General features: G+C 39.8%; 1 protein-coding gene across 1 annotated transcript in view; it reads right to left on the reverse strand.

Annotated features, from left to right (window-relative positions):
- LOC137279106 (15-hydroxyprostaglandin dehydrogenase [NAD(+)]-like) overlaps window positions 1-21,893 on the reverse strand; it is a 40,368-nt gene extending 18,475 nt beyond the window's left edge. The window contains exons 1-3 of the mRNA XM_067811585.1: window positions 21,801-21,893; window positions 4,148-4,271; window positions 2,200-2,309 (exon numbers count right to left, since the gene is read on the reverse strand). Of these exons, the coding sequence (XP_067667686.1) occupies window positions 2,200-2,309; window positions 4,148-4,271; window positions 21,801-21,893 (327 nt within the window). The remainder of the gene's footprint in view (window positions 1-2,199; window positions 2,310-4,147; window positions 4,272-21,800) is intronic.
- Window positions 21,894-22,099: the final 206 nt, after the last annotated feature.

Genomic DNA, 22,099 nt, shown 5'->3' on the forward strand with positions numbered 1-22,099 from the left:
TCTCTTGCTATTGCAGAGATTCCTTTAGAAATGGCAAAGGGATTGAGTTTGATAGGAGTCTCATCATGAGTCTCAATAACTATAAACCGTGGCCAATAGTCAAAAGATACAGAAGGTCGTTCCTGATCATCATTTTCAAGTGGACGTTTTCTTTTCTTGGTAGGGGTTTGATATTCCATGGTTGAGATTGAATGGTTCATCCCCCGAACTCCCCACCCACAATAGAGTGTCATAAAGACAGTGCTCATCAGAAGTGGGTCTCCGACTTGTAGAACCAGGGATACCTGGACGGAATACTCAAGCAGACAAATCAAAATTAATAATTCTCCCAGATTGGCCCATGAGCCACCTCCTTCTGGGTATAGAACTCTAGGCAAAATACAAAAGCGAAACTTCAAATTCAAATTCAAATACATATTTTTAAGCAAAGTCATCTCACAAAACATTTTCAGAAGTGTCCGGAATTGTGTATGAAAATATGCATACACAGGCATGGCATGACCAGCAGATTGGTTGAACCGAGTCCATTCAACCACCCATCTAGGTGAAGCCAGGGCCGAAGTGGTGTGTTGAGCAATAGGAACACTTGTCCTGCTCCCATGCCCTCAACCACCAGGATCCCCTCCTCCACCGACACAGGGCTGCAACCCACGGCAAACGGGTTGGTGGACCAAATATGCCCCCGTGTCCACAACGGGGGTGGCGAGTTTTTGGCGTTACCCAGCACCCACAATGAAGAGGTGGCTTTTCACAGATGCCTGGGCAAATGACAAGATTCACCTTATTATTGTGATTGATACGATTGCCAAGACTGTTGCACAGAATCTCAAATTTGAGGTCTGTTTTGTTGGTGTTCTGCTGGACGGTACAGCGATGGGAGTAGACCAGGTGAAGTCAAGTCTGCCCAGAGTCAGTCAATTGTGTAGAAACTTCCTGAGAAACCATTGCATTGTGTGCACATGCACTGAGCGGAACAGACCAGAAATCCAACTGACTCCTTTGCCTTTCCTTGCGCTGCCCAGCACCAGTCACTTCTAATTTTCTAATCTACAATAACAACTATGTGATTCTTAAACAAACGTCAAACAGACATGAAGGCAGGACTCTTTGCTTTAACTAACCATCCTCGCCATGCCTGTGACTCTGACTCAGAGGTCAATCCATGTTATGACCCCGAATATGTCATCGTGGAAAATCATGCTTTAAAACGTATTTTGAATAGGACCATATACAATATCAAAAGAATTTCAGCCAACAAAACATATTCTTTTCCTTCTTGATATGTTATTGGATTTCTGTCCTTTTCGTCAGCAATGTGATTAGTAAGATTCAGGAAAAGCATGCTTAATATGCAGATCTCGAAATCATCCGTTGAATGGTTGAGGCTAGATATACATCACGATCATTGGACTCTGAATGAGTATCTGATACATCAATATTTCACTCTCTAGTTTTTGTCTACACTGTCATGAACAATATTTAGATTTACAGACCTCACAAAAGAGACCAGCATCACCTTTAGAGATTGAGACAGGCAGAGGGTCTAGTAAAAAATGGTTATGTGCGACCCGAGTTGATGGAAACAGCGTGTTCACTTCAGAAAGGGAAACAGAACGTTTGTCGCGATGTCATGCATTTTGGTTGGAGCCATGTTATCGCGCAGGGAGGAATTTGTGGACACGAGAGAACACAACTGGTAATCGTTAATAGAAGGACATGGATGCCATTCTTCTTCCATTTCTCCCAAAAGCTCCTACATGGAGTCCTTCATCGGCATGACAAGGAGAGCAATTTAGTTTCTGCTACCCCATCTCAGATATTGGTGGATGCTTGTTGAAAGGCTGCTTGGAGATTATTTGGTTTTCTTTATCATTTGATAACACGACTGATCCTCAGGACTTTCAATAACTGATGTCCATGTGATGAGTTGGTTGGGCAGTAAAATGTCCCAGACACATCTTCATTTAAACTATCTGCATCACAACACTGCATGAGCCTCAAAATGTTGTTCAGAGCTGGTTTCCAGCCACCAAGATGACAGAGGAAGAAGCTTGCTGACCTTGACACCAGTCATTGGCTTCTTTAAACATTATTTACAGAGCACAGTCATAAAATTGGAATATTGGATAAGGCACAAATACATTTTCATGTCTTTGACCATCATCTATGGGTCATATTGAATCAACTGTGGTCTCTTACCAGGTTGACCAGAAGCATCTTGTCAATATCTGTCTTTTCGCTGACGATACCAGCATTATTGACCATGATGTCCACCTGTCCATGGCGCGCAACGACACCGTCAAATGCCTCTGAAAAACAAAGAAGAACATCTATTGAAGAGGGTTCAATATTGTTTTTTTGTGAAGACAGAAAAACTGATCGAACAGTACTGTATCAATACACGCAACAAACCTCTTTAAGTCATGTCAAAGTAGAAACTTGATCTGTAATATTGATTGTACCCTTTGAGTTGAGCTCAGTTGTGTTTTAGGACACATCGACATTATTCCATCCCTATAGTAATAAGATCAAGCCTGTCACATTTAAATACACAGTCCAAAAAGAATTGTTGATGTTTTAAGACAACAAACAAATTAACTTATATAGTCATTACATTATTACATGGAGAAAGGAAATGTCGTAGTACCAAATTCAAAAGCAAGCAATCCGTCATTCAACGTTCTCTTCCTACAGAGGTTACTCCTGCCACATCTTCCTACGTAACCTCCGTTCTAATACGGCCCTTTCATGGTGTGAGTGCTCAAGACTCGCGATTGGAGGCGTTCAGATTTAGTTGTGCAACCAATGACGTTGTTTCAAGAGTGATCATTCGCAAGATCTCTGTAATTTCCGAATGCATCAGGAAAACTTGCCACTAACAGTTTTTGTTTCTCCAAACACATCATGGCGATTGATCCCTGCACTCTCTATTGCCAGTTTCTGATTTTCAGTTAAACATGAAATACCAAATCTTTCCTTCGCACGTTGATGAACCAGCCCCAGGGGGGCTGCCACATTGGAGCTAAGTCTATTTAACGCGTTTTCTGATTGGATAGTAACTAGGGAGATAATTCCCATTGCATTTTTTTCCCGCAAGGGGATTTCTCGACAGGAAATATGGCTGTATTAGAACAGAGGTTATGTAGGTAGATATGACAGGAGTAATCTCTGTGGGAAGAGAATGTCATTCAAGTTACATAGTTACAATTTATGGTACAGGTCAGCTTCCCTCAGGTAGCTAACAATGTCCCCTGATGCCGGAACACAGATCTTTAAGATTTATCATCTCATAATGTGAGTCCTTGCAGTGTATGCTTCATGGTGAACACTGCATCGCAAGATGGGAAGCCCATCTCTATCCGTTTTGAGCAAAAATAGTCATGAAAATACCTCATCGAGTCTTGACTGACAACCCAAGTAGGTATATAACTGTTGGTTTCAATTCATGAAGCTATTTCTTCCTACTTGTGCGTTCACCGTTTTAGTATAAGGCACCAAGTAGTATAAGTAATAGTGGCATTGTTGGAACTGGTCTCGTGCCACTATTACGTATACTACTCCCCGAGTATAATGTTTGATAGTGGGTTTTTGTTGCTGTACGGAATCAGCAGTGAAGCTGAGGATTAATTTTTATAAAGAGCTGCATTAGCTGCAGCATCGGCCTTTGTGTTACCTGCCGACGTGACCCAGCAGGATAATAAGTCTGTAAAAATGATGACGGTAAAAATGATGAATGGTAATACTTCTGCTGTTTCATATAGGTCAATACTGTGAATATAGTTTTGCCCTCCACAGTGAAAATGGAATTATTGTCAGGAATTCTTGAGGACACAGTCCTGGATCCGATGACTGTAGTACTGGCAACTTAAGATAATTTTAGAGGCAAATAAATTATTATGGCCACGAGCCATTTAGCAAATATCAAGCATCATTATCATTCTTGCAATCGGTTGTAGGACATGTCAGTTCTAAAAATCAAACCATCATTTACATGGAAGGTATCTGAGGAAGTATGTAATCTAAATGTGGTTGACCAAACAGGACGAAATCATCAGATCGATTAACATGTATGGCGATGTCATCAAGATAACACTGTTACATTCATTAAAACCAACAACCTTTGCGCAATGATCATTTTGCTCCATACCTTTAAAACCCTTTTCGTCAGTTACATCACACAACCAGAAGGACAGGTTGTCTCCTCCAAACTGACTCTGTAGAGAAGACTCTATCTCAGCACCTCTGTCAGCATGGATGTCAAAGATACACACCTGTGTTAAACAAATGATATATCGAGAATTTTATGATGTTTTAGAATTAACATTTTGGTTAGAATAGGTCCTGCTGGAGAGTGAGTGAGGTAATATTTAACGTCACATCGGCAATATTGCAATCATATCGTGACGAGAACATTTAACACTGAAATGGAATATATGTATATCATAAAAATCTAGGGTGGAATGTTAAAACTAATATCAGTATTTGGACAATACACGATAGAAACAGGCTATAGATTGCCAACAACTGAAGGTAGACCACCATACTAGGGACCATTGGGACTTACAGTACCTTTGTTTCCTGCATGGACCCTAGCTTAAGATGTTAGCAATTTAGTCACGTCTAGCAACAAATTAAAAATACACATATACTACGATTAAAAACAGTAGAAAGTCTAAACGTACATGAAATTGTTTTGGCACTTTATCAACTGAGTATTAACTGTGTTAAAAAGATCCGAAAGTGTTTTTACATTGAAATATTTATCCCGTATGATGGAGAATTCAACACAGTCAAGCAGGATATGCTTGACCGTGGTTCTCTCATCACAAGGGATACAAAACGGTGGATCCTCACCTTTTAACAGGTAGTTATGGGTAAATCAATCTTGTATGGCCAATACGACATCGTCGTAGTATGACCTCTTCAAATCCGGAACCTCACCTTTCAACAGGTACGCATGTGTATATCTTGTATGGCCAAGTAGGTGTAACCAATATAAGGTTTTGTTTCATGTAATTTATTTCTACCTACTTAGGTGTCCCACTTCTTTTGCATCAGATCACGGATATAAGATCTAATGATGGCTTTATAATCACTGTAAGGAATAAGAAGTGGTGTCACAGATTTGTTGAGTGCTGCTTTAGCAGCAGGGTCAGCCAATGTGTTACCAGAGATTCCTACATGGCTAGGTAACCAACAGAAGACGATGTCCTATTGGCCAGTAGCAGGATCATTATACAATTCAATAATTTCTATTAAAAGTGGATGTTTGCAAGAAATATGTTTAAGAGCCTGAGGGCAAAAAAGCGAGTCGGAATAGATTAGATACTGTATATATTTAAGGGCTGTTAATATGGCGTTTGCTTCTGCAGTGGAAATAGAGCTGTTATCTGGAATTCTTGAAGATATTGTTCTGGTTCCAACGACAGTGGCACAAGCTACTGCGTCACCGTCCTTGGATCCATCTGTAAATAAGGGCTTGTAATTGTCATATTTGTTTTTAATTGACAATATTCTTGTTTATATTGTAATTCATTCGTTTCTGATTTTTTAAATGAAGTTAATATTAGGTCGACTTGTGGTCTAACCAACTGCCAAGGAGGAGAAGAAAGAAGACGGGAAGGAGCTATGTTTTCCAGCTCAATGCCGGCCGAAGAAATAAATGGTTTAATTCAATGGCCTAGAGGCGGAACAAGAGAGGACTTCTTATCATACAAATCCTTATAAAGTGTATTGAACACACAGTCATATGTAGGGTTAGATACATTAGAGTATAATTTAATAATTTATTGTAAGGATAACTTTATATGACATTGTTTAAGAGATGGTTCATCGACCTGAACATAAAGACTGTCAATAGGTGAAGTTCTGAACAACGCAAGACAAAGTCTTAAACCTTGTTGGTGTACAGAATCAAGATGCTTAAGGTTGCTTTTACAGGCTCCATATACGATGGAGCCATAATCGAGTTTTGTACGGATTGGTGATTCATATATATGTAGGAGGGTAGTTTGATACCTCCCCACTTTGAGTTTAGAAACAACTTTCAACAAATCTAGTGCCTTCAGGCAGTTAGCTTTAAGGGATATAATATGAGGTAAGAAGACTAAATGAGATCGAAAATTAAACCCAAGAACCTCCTTTACAACTTTGATGGGAGTGCCATTTTACGATAATTCAGGGTCCTTATATTTCCTACAAAAATGCATAAAATTTGTTTTAGATTTAGAAAATTTAAAACTGTTTTCAAGACACCATTTATTTATTTTATTTAAACACAACTGTAATTGCCGTTCGATAGTACGCATGTTTTTGCCACGACATAAAATATTAAACTCCGTCACAAAATGTGATCCATCAATTGAATCAGTTAAAACTTTGGATAAACTGTTGATCTTAATACTAAATGAAGTGGCGAACAAAATACTGCCCTGAGATACACCCTGATCCTGATTATAAAGATCAGACAGGGTTGAACCTACCCGGACTTGAAATTGCCTGTCTTTCATAAATTCTGATACAAAAAGAGACAAACGACCTCTGATATTCATGTAAATCCTTCAAAATACCATGCTTCCAGGTCGTGTCATAAACTTTCTCGAGATCAAAGAAAATCAATACTGCATGTTGTTTATTCACTATAGCGGTTTTAATGAAGGATTCTAAACGTACCAAATGATCAATGGTACTTCGATTTTTCCTGAAACCACATTGAATATATGTGATCAAGGTATTGGTTTCAAGATACCAACTTAGTCTATTATTCACCATACGTTCCATGGTTTTACAGACACAGCTAGTTAGAGATATCGGTCTATAATCCGATGGATCTGTATGATCCCTGCCAGGTTTTGGGACTGGGACTACAATGGCATTATGCCATGAAGGATGAAATTTTCCAGACGTCCATATTTTATCACATACGTCTAAAAGTGTGACCAGACATGGCTCAGGTAAGTGTTTCAGTAACTGGTAATGTATATTATCATCACCCGTTGCAGTGTCATGACCTTGCTCAAGAGCAGTATGTAGCTCATGTAATGAAAACACTTCATTGTAATCTTCACCATTCAGGTCTTAGTCTAGATGTGTATAAGGTTTGAAATAAAGGCCAATTCCAGGGTGTATGACATGGAGAATCAGTTGGAGGAGTTTCTGATAACATCGTTGGAAAGTGATCACTTCCACAAGGGTCATTGTGGACTGACCATTCAAATTCATTAAGTACAGTAGAGTCTGCAAGAGACAAATCTAGAGAAAAGTAGGTTCCGGTAGCAGGATGCAGGTAAGTACTCGAGCCATCTATGTATATACACAAAATATTATTGGAGATAAAATCTTCCAGTGTTTTACCTTTCGTGTTAGTATTTACACCATACCAGAGTGGATTTATGGCCATTAAGATCACCCATTATAATGCAGGGTTTCGGATGTTGATCACAGAGAGCTTGAGGATCAGACAAATGAAGTGTGAAAGAAGGCGGAATATAGAGTGAACATATTGTAAAGGCAATATGAAGAGTAAGTCTCACTGCAACGGCTTGAAGGTTAGTTTTTAGTGTTACTGGGCTGCGAGTAACATTCTGCTTAACAAGGATCGATGATCCACCAGTGGCCCTATCACCCGGAGGTGAGAAAGAATGATATGCTTCGAACTGACGTAGATTAAAGTATATATCTGTTTCAGATAAGTTTCCTGCAGACAGAAAGCTGATGGTGTCAGATGCTGAACTAATAACTGTAACTCATTAACATTTGTCCTTAATTCTCTAAAATTCCATTGTAAGATATTGTTGGAAGACACTATCTTTTAGGTTGGTTGATTGGGGATCTACCCCATACTTTTCTGAGGGCGACAAGCTGTGTGCCCTAGAATGGACGTTATCAGAGACGTCCATGTCCTCGAGAGATCCATATTTCTTATACATGAATTGGCCACCGTGGCGAGCCTCCTCCGCGTGGGGGGGGGGGGGGGGGGGGGGGGGGGGGGGGGGGATATTTGGTCCACCAACCCGTTTGCCGTGGGTTGCGGCCCTGTGTCGGGGGAGGAGGGGATCCTTGTGGTTGAGGGCGATGGGAGCAGGACCAGTGTTCTTATTGCTCAACACACCACTTCGGCCCTGACTTCACCTAGACGGGAGGTTGAATGGGCCCGGTTCAACCAATCGGCTGGTCACACCCTGAGCATTACTGTATGTAATGTGGCACAAAATTTTGAGAATAGTAATATGTATATTATTAGGTCTTGGCCGATTTTTGAGATCTTCTGTGAATTTCAAATTTTACTAATTCATGTTTTTGCCTAGAGTCGTATGCCCAGAAGGCGGTGGCTCATGGGCCAATCTGGTAGAATTATTAATGTTTTAATTCTTCTGCTGGAGTATGTCATCCGAGTATCCTTGGTGCTGTAAGCTGGAGGCCCGCTTACTTTAGCATTGTCCTTGTGATACTCTGTGGTGGGTGGGGAGCTCGGATGATGGACCAAATTAAACTAACCTTGGCTTATGAAAATCCAACAAAAAACCAAAAACGTCCACTTGATACTGACCCTGTTGATACTGACCATTGACCGTCTGCATCGATTGAGTATTGACCACGTTTCATTGTAATTGAGACTCCTGACAAGACACCCTTGAAGTTGAACCCCTTTGCTGTATCCAAGGGTATTGAAGGTATTGCAGGGGATGTGAAGAACATAAGACGCTTACGTTCAGGTGCTCTGCTAGTGCGGGAAAAAGCAACAAACAACTAATTTGCTGAACATCAACTCTTTCGTGGGCATTCCGGTCTGCACACAAAACTTTGAATTCAAGCAAAGGTATCGTTAGAGATCGAGACCGATTGTTTGAAGATATGTCGGAACTTGATATAGGATCTGAAATGAAGGATCAAGGTGTACTCTACGTCAAGCGCTTTTCAACTCGGAGAAACAATGAAACCATCAAAACGAACACGTATCTGTTTACTTTTTCATGTCCTAATGCTCTCAAATCAGTGAAGGCAGGCTACTGTAACATTCCAGTTGATACCTACATCCTCAACCCGCTCAGGTGTTTTAAGTGTCAGAAATATGGACACGTTGTAAATACTTGCACATTGTCTATTGTGTGTGCTCACTGTGGTGAGAAAACATACACAACAGAAGATTGTGACAGTGATTATAAAAAGTGCACCAATTGCTCATTGCCATTCTTCGTTTTCTAAACAGTGTCCAATTTGGAAAGAGCAAATGGAGATCAATAAAATAAAATTTACACAAAATATCTCCTTTTCTGAAGCAAACAAACTGGTAAAGAGATCTGAACTTGCAGAAAGTTATGCTACAGTAGCAAAAACATCATCGGGGTCTACTTCTAAAACTACATCAACCACAGCCTGTCAAACTACCTTGACTTGGGTAAATTGCGACTCTCCACAGCATTTGTGCTCTGCTATATCATGACAGACTGAGGAATCACTTCCTAACACCTCAAAGTCTTCTTCTGATCACAAATCAGCATCTCAGTCACACTCAAAGTCTCAATCGACAGCTGATAGTCAACAAACGGTGAAAAGTAAACCGAAGTCAAGGTCTGATGTTTCAAAACAACAAAGTCACAGAACAAAATTCAGTTGTTCAATAAGTACGGGTCTCTTGAAGACATGGACGTTTCTGAAAACGTCCATTCTAGGGCACATAGCTTGTCGCCCTCCAAAAGAGTGCGGGGTAGATCCCCAATAAATCCCCCCCAAAAGATAGTCTATTCCAATAATATTGTACAGTGGAACTGCAGAGGATTGAAGACTAATTTACACGAATTACAGCTATTAGTCCAAGAGTTTACACCTTCAGCGATCTGTCTCCAAGAGACATATTTAAAACACACAGATACATTTGACCTTCGTCATTTTAATGCATATCATTGTTTTGCACCCCCGGGTGATAGAGTCACTGGTGGATCATCCATTCTAGTCAGACAAAACGTTATTCAAAGCCCCGTTTCACTTAATACTAATATGCAGGCTGTTACTGTGAGAATTACTTTACATGTAGCATTTACGCTATGCTCACTCTATATTTCGCCGTCTTCGACATTTGCCAAAACTGATCTTCAAGCCCTGTATGACCAACTCCCGAAGCCCTGTATTATAATGGGAGATTTAAATGGGCACAACCCACTCTGGGGTAGTGTAACTAGAAACACTAAAGGCAAATTGTTGGAGGACTTTTGTTCTGACAATGATTTATGTATTTATAATGATGGTTCCAACACATATTTACACTCTGGGACAGGGACTAATTCTGCTCTCGACTTGTCACTCACAAATTCCGAACTACTAAATGAATTCGAATGGTCAGTCCACGATGACCTCTGTGGAAGTGACCAATTTCCTACTATATTAAAAGCTGTAACTCCATCTGCTGTTCCTCCATCATCAAGACGCAATTTTAAAAGGCTAACTGGGCTTTATATGAAACACACTGTGCTGAAAAACTTAAACCCGAACGTTTTATTGACGTTCCTGATGCTATTAAATGTTTTTCTGAGGAACTGAATTCCATAGCTGATGAGTGTATACTAAAGTCCTCTGCAGTTCCACATATTCGAAAACCATGGTTCAGCGATGAATGCAAACAAGCTAGGAAGGCAAGGACAAAAGCAGAACATTATTTCCGTCGCCATCCTATGGTGCATAATTTAAATATATTTAAAATTTTAAATGCTAAAGCACGGCGTACTTTCAAACAGAACAAACGCCAATCTTGGCAAAATTATGTATCCAAAAGAAATTCTCGGACACCCATGTCCAAAGTATTGAACATGGTCCAGAAAATTAAAGGTAAGGGTACTAAATCTACTATCCATCATCTTAAACATGGAGATCAGTTACTTACAGATAAATCGGATATTGCAAATAAAGTGGGTGAAACCCTAGCTAAACATTCTTCCTCTTCTAATTATGTACCCAAATTCCAGCAGTATCAAAAACAACAAGAAAAGAAAACTATTAATTTCAATTCTGATAATGGGGAAGATTATAATGAAACATTTTCTATTCATGAACTCCATACTGCCCTTGCTCAAGCTCATGACACTGCTACAGGAGCTGATAACATACATAATCAACTCCTGAAGCACTTACCAGAGTCCTGTTTAGAGACGCTCTTATGTATTTTTGATGATATTTGGACTTCCGGTAAATTTCCTTCTTCATGGCATGAAGCTATAGTAGTACCAATACCTAAACCTGGACGTGATCATACAGATCCATCTAATTATCGTCCGATTTCGTTAACAAGCTGTGTTTGCAAGACCATGGAACGCATGATAAATAATCGACTAGTTTGGTACTTGGAAACAAATAACCTTATAACTGATATACAGTGTGGTTTCCGTAAAAACAGAGGTACTGTCGATCGCCTAGTGCGTTTAGAATCATTTGTTAAAAATGCACTAATTAATAAACAACATGCTGTGTCTATCTTTTTTGATCTCGAAAAAGCATATGACACAACCTGGAAACATGGCATTTTAAGAGATTTACATGACTTTGGCTTGCGAGGTCGTTTACCTGAATTTATAGCCAACTTTTTAAATGAGAGACAGTTTCAAGTTCGAGTGGGTTCTACCCTGTCTGATCATTACAATCAGGATCAGGGTGTTCCACAAGTCAGTATTTTGTCTGTTACACTTTTTAGCATAAAGATAAATAGTTTATCAAAAGTTTTAAACGATTCAATTGATGGATCGTTATTTGTGGATGATGTTAATATTTCTTGTCGTGGGAAAAACATGCATGCTATTGAACGGCAACTGCAGATGTGCTTAAACAAAATAAATAAATGGTGTCTTGAAAACGGCTTTAAATTTTCTAAATCCAAAACTAATTGTATACATTTTTGTAGAAAACATAAGCCACATAAGCACCCTGAACTATCTCTAGATGGCACTCCCATCAAAGTTGTAAAGGAGGCCAAGTTCTTGGGCCTAATCTTTGACTCCCACTTAACATTTCTGCCTCATATTAAGTCCCTTAACACTAAATGCCTGAAGGCACTTGACTTGTTGAAAGTTGTTTCCAACTCAAAGTGGGGAGGGGATCAAGCAGCCCTCTTACATCTATATCGATCACTCGTGCGTTCGAAACTCGATTATGGCTCCATCGTATATGGTGGAGCCTGCAAAAGCAACCTTAAACTTCTTGACTTTGTCTTGGGTCTTTCAGAACTTCACCTATTGATATTCTCTACGTTGAGGCCGATGAACCATTTCTTACTCAACGTCGTATAAAATTGTCTTTACAATACATTACTCAATTATATTCTAATGAATCTAACCCTGCCTATAACTGTGTGTTCAATCGGCTTCATGAGGATTTGTATAGCAAAAAGTCTTCTCTTGTACCACCTCTTGGGCACAGAATTAAACCATTTATTTCTTCAGCCGGTATAGAGCTGGAAAGTATATCGCCTTCCCGTCTTCTATCTTCTCCTCCTTGGCAATTGGTTAGGCCACAAGTTGACCTAACATTAACATCATTTAAAAAATCAGAAACAAATGACTTACAATATAAACAAGAATATCATCAATTAAAACATAAATATAGCAATTACAAACCCTTATTTACAGATGGATCCAAGGACGGTGGTGCAGTAGCTTGTGCCACTGTCATTGGATCCAGAACAATATCTTCTAGAATTCCAGAAAACAGTTCTATTTTTACAGCAGAAGCAAACGCCATATTAACAGCTCTTAAATATATTCAAAGACACCCTAAACGTAAACAATATATAATCTATTCCGACTCTCTTTCTTGCCTTCAGGCGATTAAAAATATTTCTGGTAAACATCCACTTTTAATAGAAATTATTGAATTGTATAATAATCTTGCTACTGGCCAATACGACATCGTATTCTGTTGGTTACCCAGCCACGTAGGCATTTCCGGTAATGCAATGACTGATCTTGCTGCTAAGGCAGCACTCAACAAATCTGCGACACCACTTCTTATTCCATACACTGATTACAAAGTTAGCATTAGAACTTACATCCGTGATCTGATGCAGAAGAAGTGGGACACCCAAATAGGTATAAATAAATTACACGATTTGGTTACACTTACTTGGGCTGTCAGTCCAGATTTGAAGAGGTTATTTTAAGACGATGTATTGGCCATACTAGATATACTCATTCATATCTTTTGAAAGGTGAGGATCCACCGTTTTGTATCCCTTGTGATGAGTGAGTCACGGTCAAGCATTTTCTGCTTGACTGTGTCGAATTCTCCATCACAAGGGATAAATATTTTAATGTCAAAACTGTAAAGGATCTTTTTACTAACATTACTTCTCATTTAATCGTTGGTTTTTAAAAAGAAATTGAATTTTTGGTAGAATTTTGAATAACGTGTTCTGTAAATAGATGTATTTTAAGTATTGGTTGTTTAGATTTGTAACTAGAATTGTTAGTGGCTGTAACCTCAAAGGGGTTGAAGTATTGTAAAATTATTGTCCTCCTGAGAGGGTCAGTCCTCAAACAGTCAAAGTTAATTCTAAATTTCCAGGTTTTTAATCGTAGAATACGTGTCTTTTTATTGTATGGCTAGATTTCATTTTAGTATTAAATGTTCTCGTCACGATATGGCTGAGATATTGCCGATGTGACGTTAAATATTAACTCACTCACTCACTATAGATGAATTCTATTTTCTGACCCTTTTGGGGTGAGCACACACAACAGACAATGTGCAAATATTTACACCATGGCCATACGTCTGACATTTATAGCATCTCAGCTGATTGGGAATGTAGGTGTCAACAGTGATATTACAGTAACCTGCCTTCAAGAACCTGGGAGTAGTTGGTGACAAAAAGGAAACCATTTAAGTGTTTGTTAGAACGGTTTCATTGTTTTTACGTGTTGAATGTTTTTTATATAGAGTACAGCTTGTTCTTTCATGTCAGTCACGATGTCAAGTTCTGACATGTCAGAAAACAACCGACCACGGTCTCTGATGATACCTTATATAACGATATAATGATGTTTTGTCAACAGTTTGAATCACAAGAAAGTGTGGTCAAACGTTAATTGATGTGGACAGTCGAAGGTCATCATCATCAACATCATTTTCAAGAGGACGTTTTGTTTTTTTTGTGGGGATTTCATAAGTCATATTTTGGGTTGACATTTCATCATCCGAGCTCCCCACCTACCACGGAGTGTCACAGGGACAATGCTAAAAGCAAGCGGACCTCCAACTTGCAGCACCAAGGATGGATACCTGGATGATATACTCCAGCAGAAAAATTAAAGAGTTAATGATTCCACCAGACTGGCCCATGAGCAACCGCCTTCTGCCATACGACTCTATGCAAAAACAGACAAATTGAATTCCTGAGACAAAAAAAACCCGCCAAGTCTTTAAACATGTTATAATTTCCAAATTTCTTGCAATAGTGTATAAATATATCACAGAGCTTGGCGTGACCAGCCAATTGCTTGGTCCACTAACCCGTTTGCCGTAGGTTGCGGCCCTGTGTCGGTGGAGGACGGGATCCTGGTGTTTGAGGGCAATGGGAGCCTGCAACCGTGTTCCTGTGGCTCAGCACACCACTTTGGCCCTGAATTCACCTAGACGGGTGGTAGAATGTGCCCGATTCTACCAATCAGCTGGTCACGCCAAGGCCCTGAACATGTGACTTCTGTATTTGTAAATTGTTCCATCCATACCTGTTTATTTTATGGAAATACTAGACAACAGTTTCTGAAAAAACCTTTGCCTAGAGACTATAAGCCAGAAGGCGGTGGCTCAGTATGCTTGGTATGTCGTTTCACCACGTTCTTTTTCACACCCTTAGCCTTTCTTATTTCAGTGTCGTCTACTTTCTTGATAGAATACATCTTAGGCCTCAAGCCCACGTATGGCACCCTGTGAAGAGCCACCTCCTCGTGGTGGGTGCTGGGTAACACAGTGCTCTTCTCCCGTGTGGACCCTGGAGAGAATGTGTCCACAACACCGCATTGCTGGTCATAAGAGGCGACCAAATTGGGCAACCTGTTTGCCGTGGGTTGCATCCCGAGGCGGTTGAGGGCAACCCAACACACCACTTTGGCCCGGTTCAACCAATCGACTGGTGATGCCAAGCCCTGTGCATAGATTTGATATGATTGCACAACCTTTTTACTTTTTGAAAATATGGTCTTGGCACCTTTATTCATAGAAAAAGATTTCACTTCGTGATACGTTTCTCATAAACTTTGCCTAGAGTCTTATGCCCAGAAGGCGGTGGCTCATGGGCCAATCTGGTGGAATAATTATACTTTTAATTTTTCTGCTGGAGTATATCAACTGCTGAAACAATTATAAGCTCACTATGGCTTACCAGACGCCCTTGAAAAAGACCAAACGTCAACTCGACAATGACAATGAAGAGAAGGACTCCACTGTGACAGAAAATTGTCCACGTTTCGTTGTTAACAAGACTCCACTCAAGTTGAACCCTTTTATTATTTCTAAAGGGATATATGGCATTGCAGGTGACGTTAAGAACATCAAACGCTTGCGTTCAGGATCACTACTGATAGAATACAATCAAAAACAGCAGGCTTCCAACCTATTGTCACTGCAAACATTGGCTGGCATTCCTGTTTCAGTCACTGCCCATAGAACCTTGAACACCTGTAAAGGCATCATAAGGGATAGAGACCGTTTGTTAGCTGACATGTCACAACTGGACACTGTGTCTGAAGTGAAAAATCAAGGTGTGACATATGTTAGACGATTTACTACCCGGTAAACAATGAACTGATATCCACAAACACATATCTTTTTTCATTCTCATCCCCCTTCTCCCTCAGTCTGTTAAAGTGGGTTACTGTAATATCGCAGTCTACATCCCAAATCCACTGAGGTGTTTTCGATGCCAAAAATATGGTCATGGAGTAAATACCTGTGTTAATTGTAGTGAAACGTCTCATGTAACGGAGAACTGCACTCGCACTGTCAAAAAATGCACAAATTGTTCCGGCAATCATTCATCTTGTTCCAAAGAATGTAAAATATGGCAAAAGCAAATGGAAATAAACAAAGTGAAATTCACTCAAACTGTTAGCTCTGCAGATGCTAAAAAGATTGTGGAATCAACTTTACCTAATACAACTTATGCATCAGTCATCAGATTACCTTCTTTCTACACTCCCTAGCTTGTTTACAACTGTCAGTAAACCATGGTCTACGAACATGTGGTTTAGCAGAGGCCTTAGGAACAGTTTCATCGGCAATACTGTTCAGCTTGTCAGAGAATAACTGAACCGGACCTGAAATATTAACAAAAACGTCAGAGTTCAAGTTGTCAGCACACATTGTCTGAAATGATAGCCAGTTAGCCTTATTAAAATTTCACCTTGTTGCAGATGGGTCATCACTCAGATTTATAGCGGAAAGTATTGTTGGAAAATGGTCACTTCCACACAGGTTATCGTGAACTGACCATTCAAATTCGTTCTAAACAGTTTGGTCTGCGACGGACAGATCGAGTGCAGTATAGGTTCCCGAACCAGTATGTAAATATGTGACAGATCCATCACTAAAGATGCACAAGTTATTGTCTGAAATGAAATCCACTCAGAGTTTTCCTTTATTGTTGATGTCGGTACTTCCCCACAAAGGATTATACCCATTAAGATCACCCGTGATTATACATGGTCGAGGAAGTTGGTCAAAGAGATCCTGAAGATGGGAATGTTGAAGAGCTGTAGAAGGAGAAAGATACAAAGAACAAAGCCTAAAGGTGATCTGTAAAGTGAGACGGACAGCAACAACCTGCAGATTGCTTTTGAGAGGAATCCGGCTGTGGATAACATCCTGCCTCACGATAATAGAAGTTTCACCGGTGGCTCTAACACCTGGATGTGAGAAGGAATGGAATGAATTGTACCGACACAATTCAAAGTTATCAGTACTTTTCAAGCGTGTCTCTTGTAAACTAAAAACCGATGGATTAAAAGCTTGAGTTAACAATTGTAGATAATGAAACTTATTCCGAAGGCCTCGGATTATAGACCGTCACTGATGTTGATGAGGTTGATGATACCTCTAAATGCTGGAGAGCTTTTGCCCATCTCAGCTGTTTTCTTTTATTTATTTGACAACTGACTAACCGATCCTGGGTTAGATTGTCTCTCTGGTTCTTGTTCAGTCTGTGAGGCAGATGTTGACGACCTTTGCTCTTTTTGAGAGGACTGAGTGAATTCATTGACTGTCTGGCATGAAGTTGAAACTTTGGTTACAGGAGGATGAACGGGGGAAGAATCAGTGGCTGAATATGTTCGAACTGTAGTAATTTGAGACTCTGCGAGAATTCACCTTTTGGCGTCTTGGTAGGAGTGGTTGTTAGTGATTTTGACTTTAAGAATCCTTGATTCAAGTTCAAAATTAGAACATGATTTTGACGATGTCATGTGCTCACGTTAGCACATCTGATGTATTTTGTGCAGTCAGTGTTGTCATGAGCCCCACTGCTACGGGAGCATACTGTTTCACGAGTGCATGACTTGGCACTGTGTCCAAATGTTTGGCACTTAAAACATCGCAGTGGATTTAGGATGATTACATCAACTGGGATATTAAAGTAACCAGCTTTAATGTCTTTTGGTAGAGAAGACAGTTCAAATGGTGAACATGTAAGTGTTAGTTTTAATGATATCTGCACCCTGCTTCATGGTAAACCGCTAAACAGCAGTTAGTCCTTGCATTTGGTGTTTAATGCATCAACAATTTCTTCTTCTGTCATGTACGCCAGACAATGAGGTCGGTCACGAACAATACCTCTGCATGAGATCAGTGTCCTGTGCACAGAGACAGCAACCCATGTTTCAATACAATTTTGTAATCCTATTAAGTTTACAGATTGCTTCCTCCGGGCACATTCAACAGGCCAGGACTTGAGCCAGAACGAAGGCGTGTGAAGTTGGCTACCTCTCCGCATATACCTTTGATGCCCATAGATATAGCAAAGGGATTAAATTTCAATGGACTTCCATCTGCTGTTTCAATGACCAAGAATTTTGGCCACTAATCCTCTACTGCTGCAGATACTTCATCATCAGAAGATGTTGAAAGATGTCTCTGTTTATTCGCTTTTGAACCAGGGGAAATGTGTTTAGCAATGGTATTATAATGATGTTCAGCAACCCTGATCTCCACCCGCCAACGAGTGTCAACATGGACGATCCTGCAGTGTAAACCAAGATCAGAGCTATAGAGATGTTATACTCCAGAAATACAGACATAAATAGATAAGAAATCCAAAAGAAGAAGTATCAGCCTGGTCCGGCCCATGACATTCTTCCTGAGAAACTTAGAATTCAGAGGTCTATATCACCAGATTGGCCCATGAGCCACCGCCTTCTGGCACAAGACTCTAGGCAAAATATAAGTTCTAATTAATAAAGTTGTCACAATCTTTAATAAACATTTCCATGCTGTGATGATTCCAAATAAAAGTTGTCCATTCTCAGGGCATGAAGTGACCAGCCGATTGATAGAATCGCGCCAATTCTACCTCCCGTCTAGGTTAAGTCAGGGCCAGAGTGCTGTGTTGAGCCACAGGAACACGGTTACTGGCCCTATTGCCCTCAACCACCAGCATCCCCTCCTCCACCGACACAGGGCCGCAACCCATGGCTAACAGGTTGGCGTACGAAATATGCCCCCGGGTCCACTACGGGGTTGTTGGCGAGCTCTTGGCGAAACCCAGCACCCACCACGAGGAGGTGACTCGCCACGGGTGTTCACGTGAAAGGAAACGCTGGCATGAAATGTCATATAAACATCGGGTTGGGCTATGCATGTCGGCTTAGGGCTGAATAAGTCTTTACAAATGGTTAACAATAAGTTCAAGTCGCACGCTCTGACGAGCGCGGGCTATTTAAAAAGACGGGGACACGTGAGTTGTCCAGCGCGCTCAATTCAAATTGGTCTGACAATTACTGTCTGTTTCCAGTGAAACATTTTCCTCATGAAACATTTTTTTTCCATGATAAACTATGTTTTTTTCTTTTCATTTAGGGTGGCTATTGTAAACAGACGTAGCTCTCACACTGCTACATGTACAGATCAGGTTTCTCTTGGACATAGAAATGTTTCGAACTATATTTTTCTAAAAAACACACACTATGACGTAAAACTGTATGCATCATGCTACACTGTATATTTTGTTATCACGGTAACAGGAAACGCTAGCACGACAATGCTTTGAAACATCAACTTTCCGAGTCAGGACAGAGGTGACTAATATTGAGCGCTTTTCTTTACAAAGGGTTAACAAAAGTCGTACGCTCTGCCGGGCGTGGGCGATTTGAAATCCGAATGCATTCAGCGTTATAGCAGGGGTGATATGACTACCTCGTTCTTGCGCGCCCCTTTTGAAATAAACTGTCGAGTGTCTATTCATGACAGTGCGCTATACATTCTTCAGAATCTACAATGACTGTTTGAGCTGTTTGTTGTTTTTTGTTTGTTTGTATGTGTGTATGCATATAATGTTAATTTTAAATAAAGAATAAATTAATAAATATTAACCTGTTGTTTCTTTTAGTGACATTCTATGTTTTCCTCTACTCATGTTATTAGGAATTACTCCATATTACACAGAATTCAAAATAGACGCCATTGTAGTTGTATTAATATACATACTGGAAGATTGAATTTGTACTGATATAAAATCCAAAAACTTCATTTGGTCTAAGATATTTAATATAGTGTAGGAATAGAACTGAATGTCGGTGATATGGTTAATGAAAGCTTCACACTAAAATATTAGATAAAAAAACATTATCCAGAAAGACAGAAAAAAAAGTTTTTTGAAAACTATGCTTCAATGCCTATAATTGCGTCTAAGATCTTGTACTATTCAAATTGTTCTGTCAGATAAAACTTAGTCTCTCTGATACATCCTGGAGCTTACAATTAACCCTCTTTTTTACTTTTTTGATAATCATATCATATGTTACTTCATGTCAGAATCATCTACTGGTAACAAGTCGAAGGTGTTTTAGCAATAATCACCTGCCATACAAAAAGACGTGCCTCTGTGCACACTAGATCATCAGACAGAGACTGATAAAACAGTTTAAAGTTCGTGTCATGGAAAGTTTCCATTATTCAGAAATATATCGTCAGTGAGTGAATTTCACGCGGCGTTGAACAGTATCATGACGTATGAGCTTGCGAGGAGGACTCCGTACATGTAGTGCATGTCGTTGACGTTTATGTTATATGTAGAATCCATGTGCAAATTGTAAGGTGCTAGAAATCATAAGACATAAGGGCCAACCAGAATAGAAGCCAACGGTTATACGATTCTAAAGATTTTAACTCGAAGGCACATCCCCAGCACAAAGTATTTTTGCATTTCCATGGCAACACGTTTTACTTTGACTGAAATTGTTGGTAGTGCTACTATTTTGAGCAGAACTTTCCAACCTTTCCTTACTATCCTTCCACTTTGTGAGTATTCATGAATCTAGTGACATAAACCAATAATATCACTCTACTTCCAGTATTACTCATGTTTATCAAAATATGGGAGCACTCATGCAGTCTGTTCTTGATACAAACATTCGTTGGAACAATGTGAAGAACAATATAATATTTGACATATTTGTCATAACAGCGTCTAAGATCTTGTACTATTCAAATTGTTCTGTCAGATAAAACTTAGTCTCTCTGATACATCCTGGAGCTTACAATTAACCCTCTTTTTCACTTTTTTAATAATCATATCATATGTTACTTCATGTCAGAATCATCTACCGGTAACAAGTCGAAGGTGTTTTAGCAATAATCACCTGCCATACAAAAAGACGTGCCTCTGTGCACACTAGATCATCAGACAGAGACTGATAAAACAGTTTATTTAAATAGCTAACAGAATTTGCAAGCAATCATGAAGAATAATACCGACTCCCTTATCTGAAACTGCCCTCCAAAGATATGCGCTAGTATGGGATTGTATTACTTAACGCTATCAGAACAATCAATAAACTAACGTTTCATAATAAAGGTGTGAAAGTTTGTTATATGATTGTTTTAAAGTGGTGTGTTTGTATTTAAACACTGATACGTGGCAATAATCAAGACAAAAATTTCAATTCCTAAAAGATTACACTATTTTCCATTTAGCATCAAGACGAAGCTGTATATCAACTTTGCTTAAATCAACCACCGTAACCCAGTCAAGTATTCTGGGATACCATCCATGTACTCGGGGAGAAAACGTTAAAAAAGCAGCAACCAGTCCCGGGAAATTGCTCGAGATCAGTGTCTCTTAAAACCATCAGACCGTGTCTCGATGTTATCAGTATTGCAGCATGATAACGCTGTTCAACCTGACAGAAAAAGAGGAACGTTCGGTTATGTTCAATAACGTCAACGTCTTTTACATGTTCAATAACTTATAGTGTCTGTGTTTTATGAGTAATACGCATTGATAAACACCTCTTGCCAAAAGGGAAATGCAAATACGATACAAACTCAGGCCATGGACATTGCAAACCCAACAGAGCGTGAAGGGCGAACACAGCTTTTTTTTGAAGGGGGTGGGTGCACACTAATGAGAAAAGGGTGGTGTGTGTGTGTGTACTTCACGTGCGTTTCAACGGTCGGTTACTAAACTTTCTGAACGAAAGATTAAACAGAGTGAGGGAAGGTGGGTTGCGCACCCGCTCACCCCTGCATTCTTCTCTCTCCTCTCTTCCTGTATGTATGTAAACAGTACTTTGAAAAGGCAATTATTTAACTGATCATTCTTGCCTTACCTTGGCTCCCTTCTCCAACAAAGCTCTGACCATTGCTTGTCCAAGCCCACCTGCACCACCGGTAACTATGGCAACTTTCCCTTTGATGTACATGATCCCTCAGTGGTCGGATGTGGAGTGGAATGAGCAGTTACGAGATGTGTGCCTCTAGTCTGTTGTGTAACTATTGACCCAGGTTGTGAGATGTCCCGTGAAGTGTGGTTAGACTGCTGTGCAACTATCGGCCCAGGTTGTGAGATCTTAGGCTGTTTTCTAAATGTCCTAAGTTGTCAATATGAATTTGAATTACTATTTTCCGA

This window comes from Haliotis asinina, chromosome 1, assembly GCF_037392515.1.
Source record: "Haliotis asinina isolate JCU_RB_2024 chromosome 1, JCU_Hal_asi_v2, whole genome shotgun sequence".
Lineage (NCBI taxonomy): Eukaryota > Metazoa > Mollusca > Gastropoda > Lepetellida > Haliotidae > Haliotis > Haliotis asinina.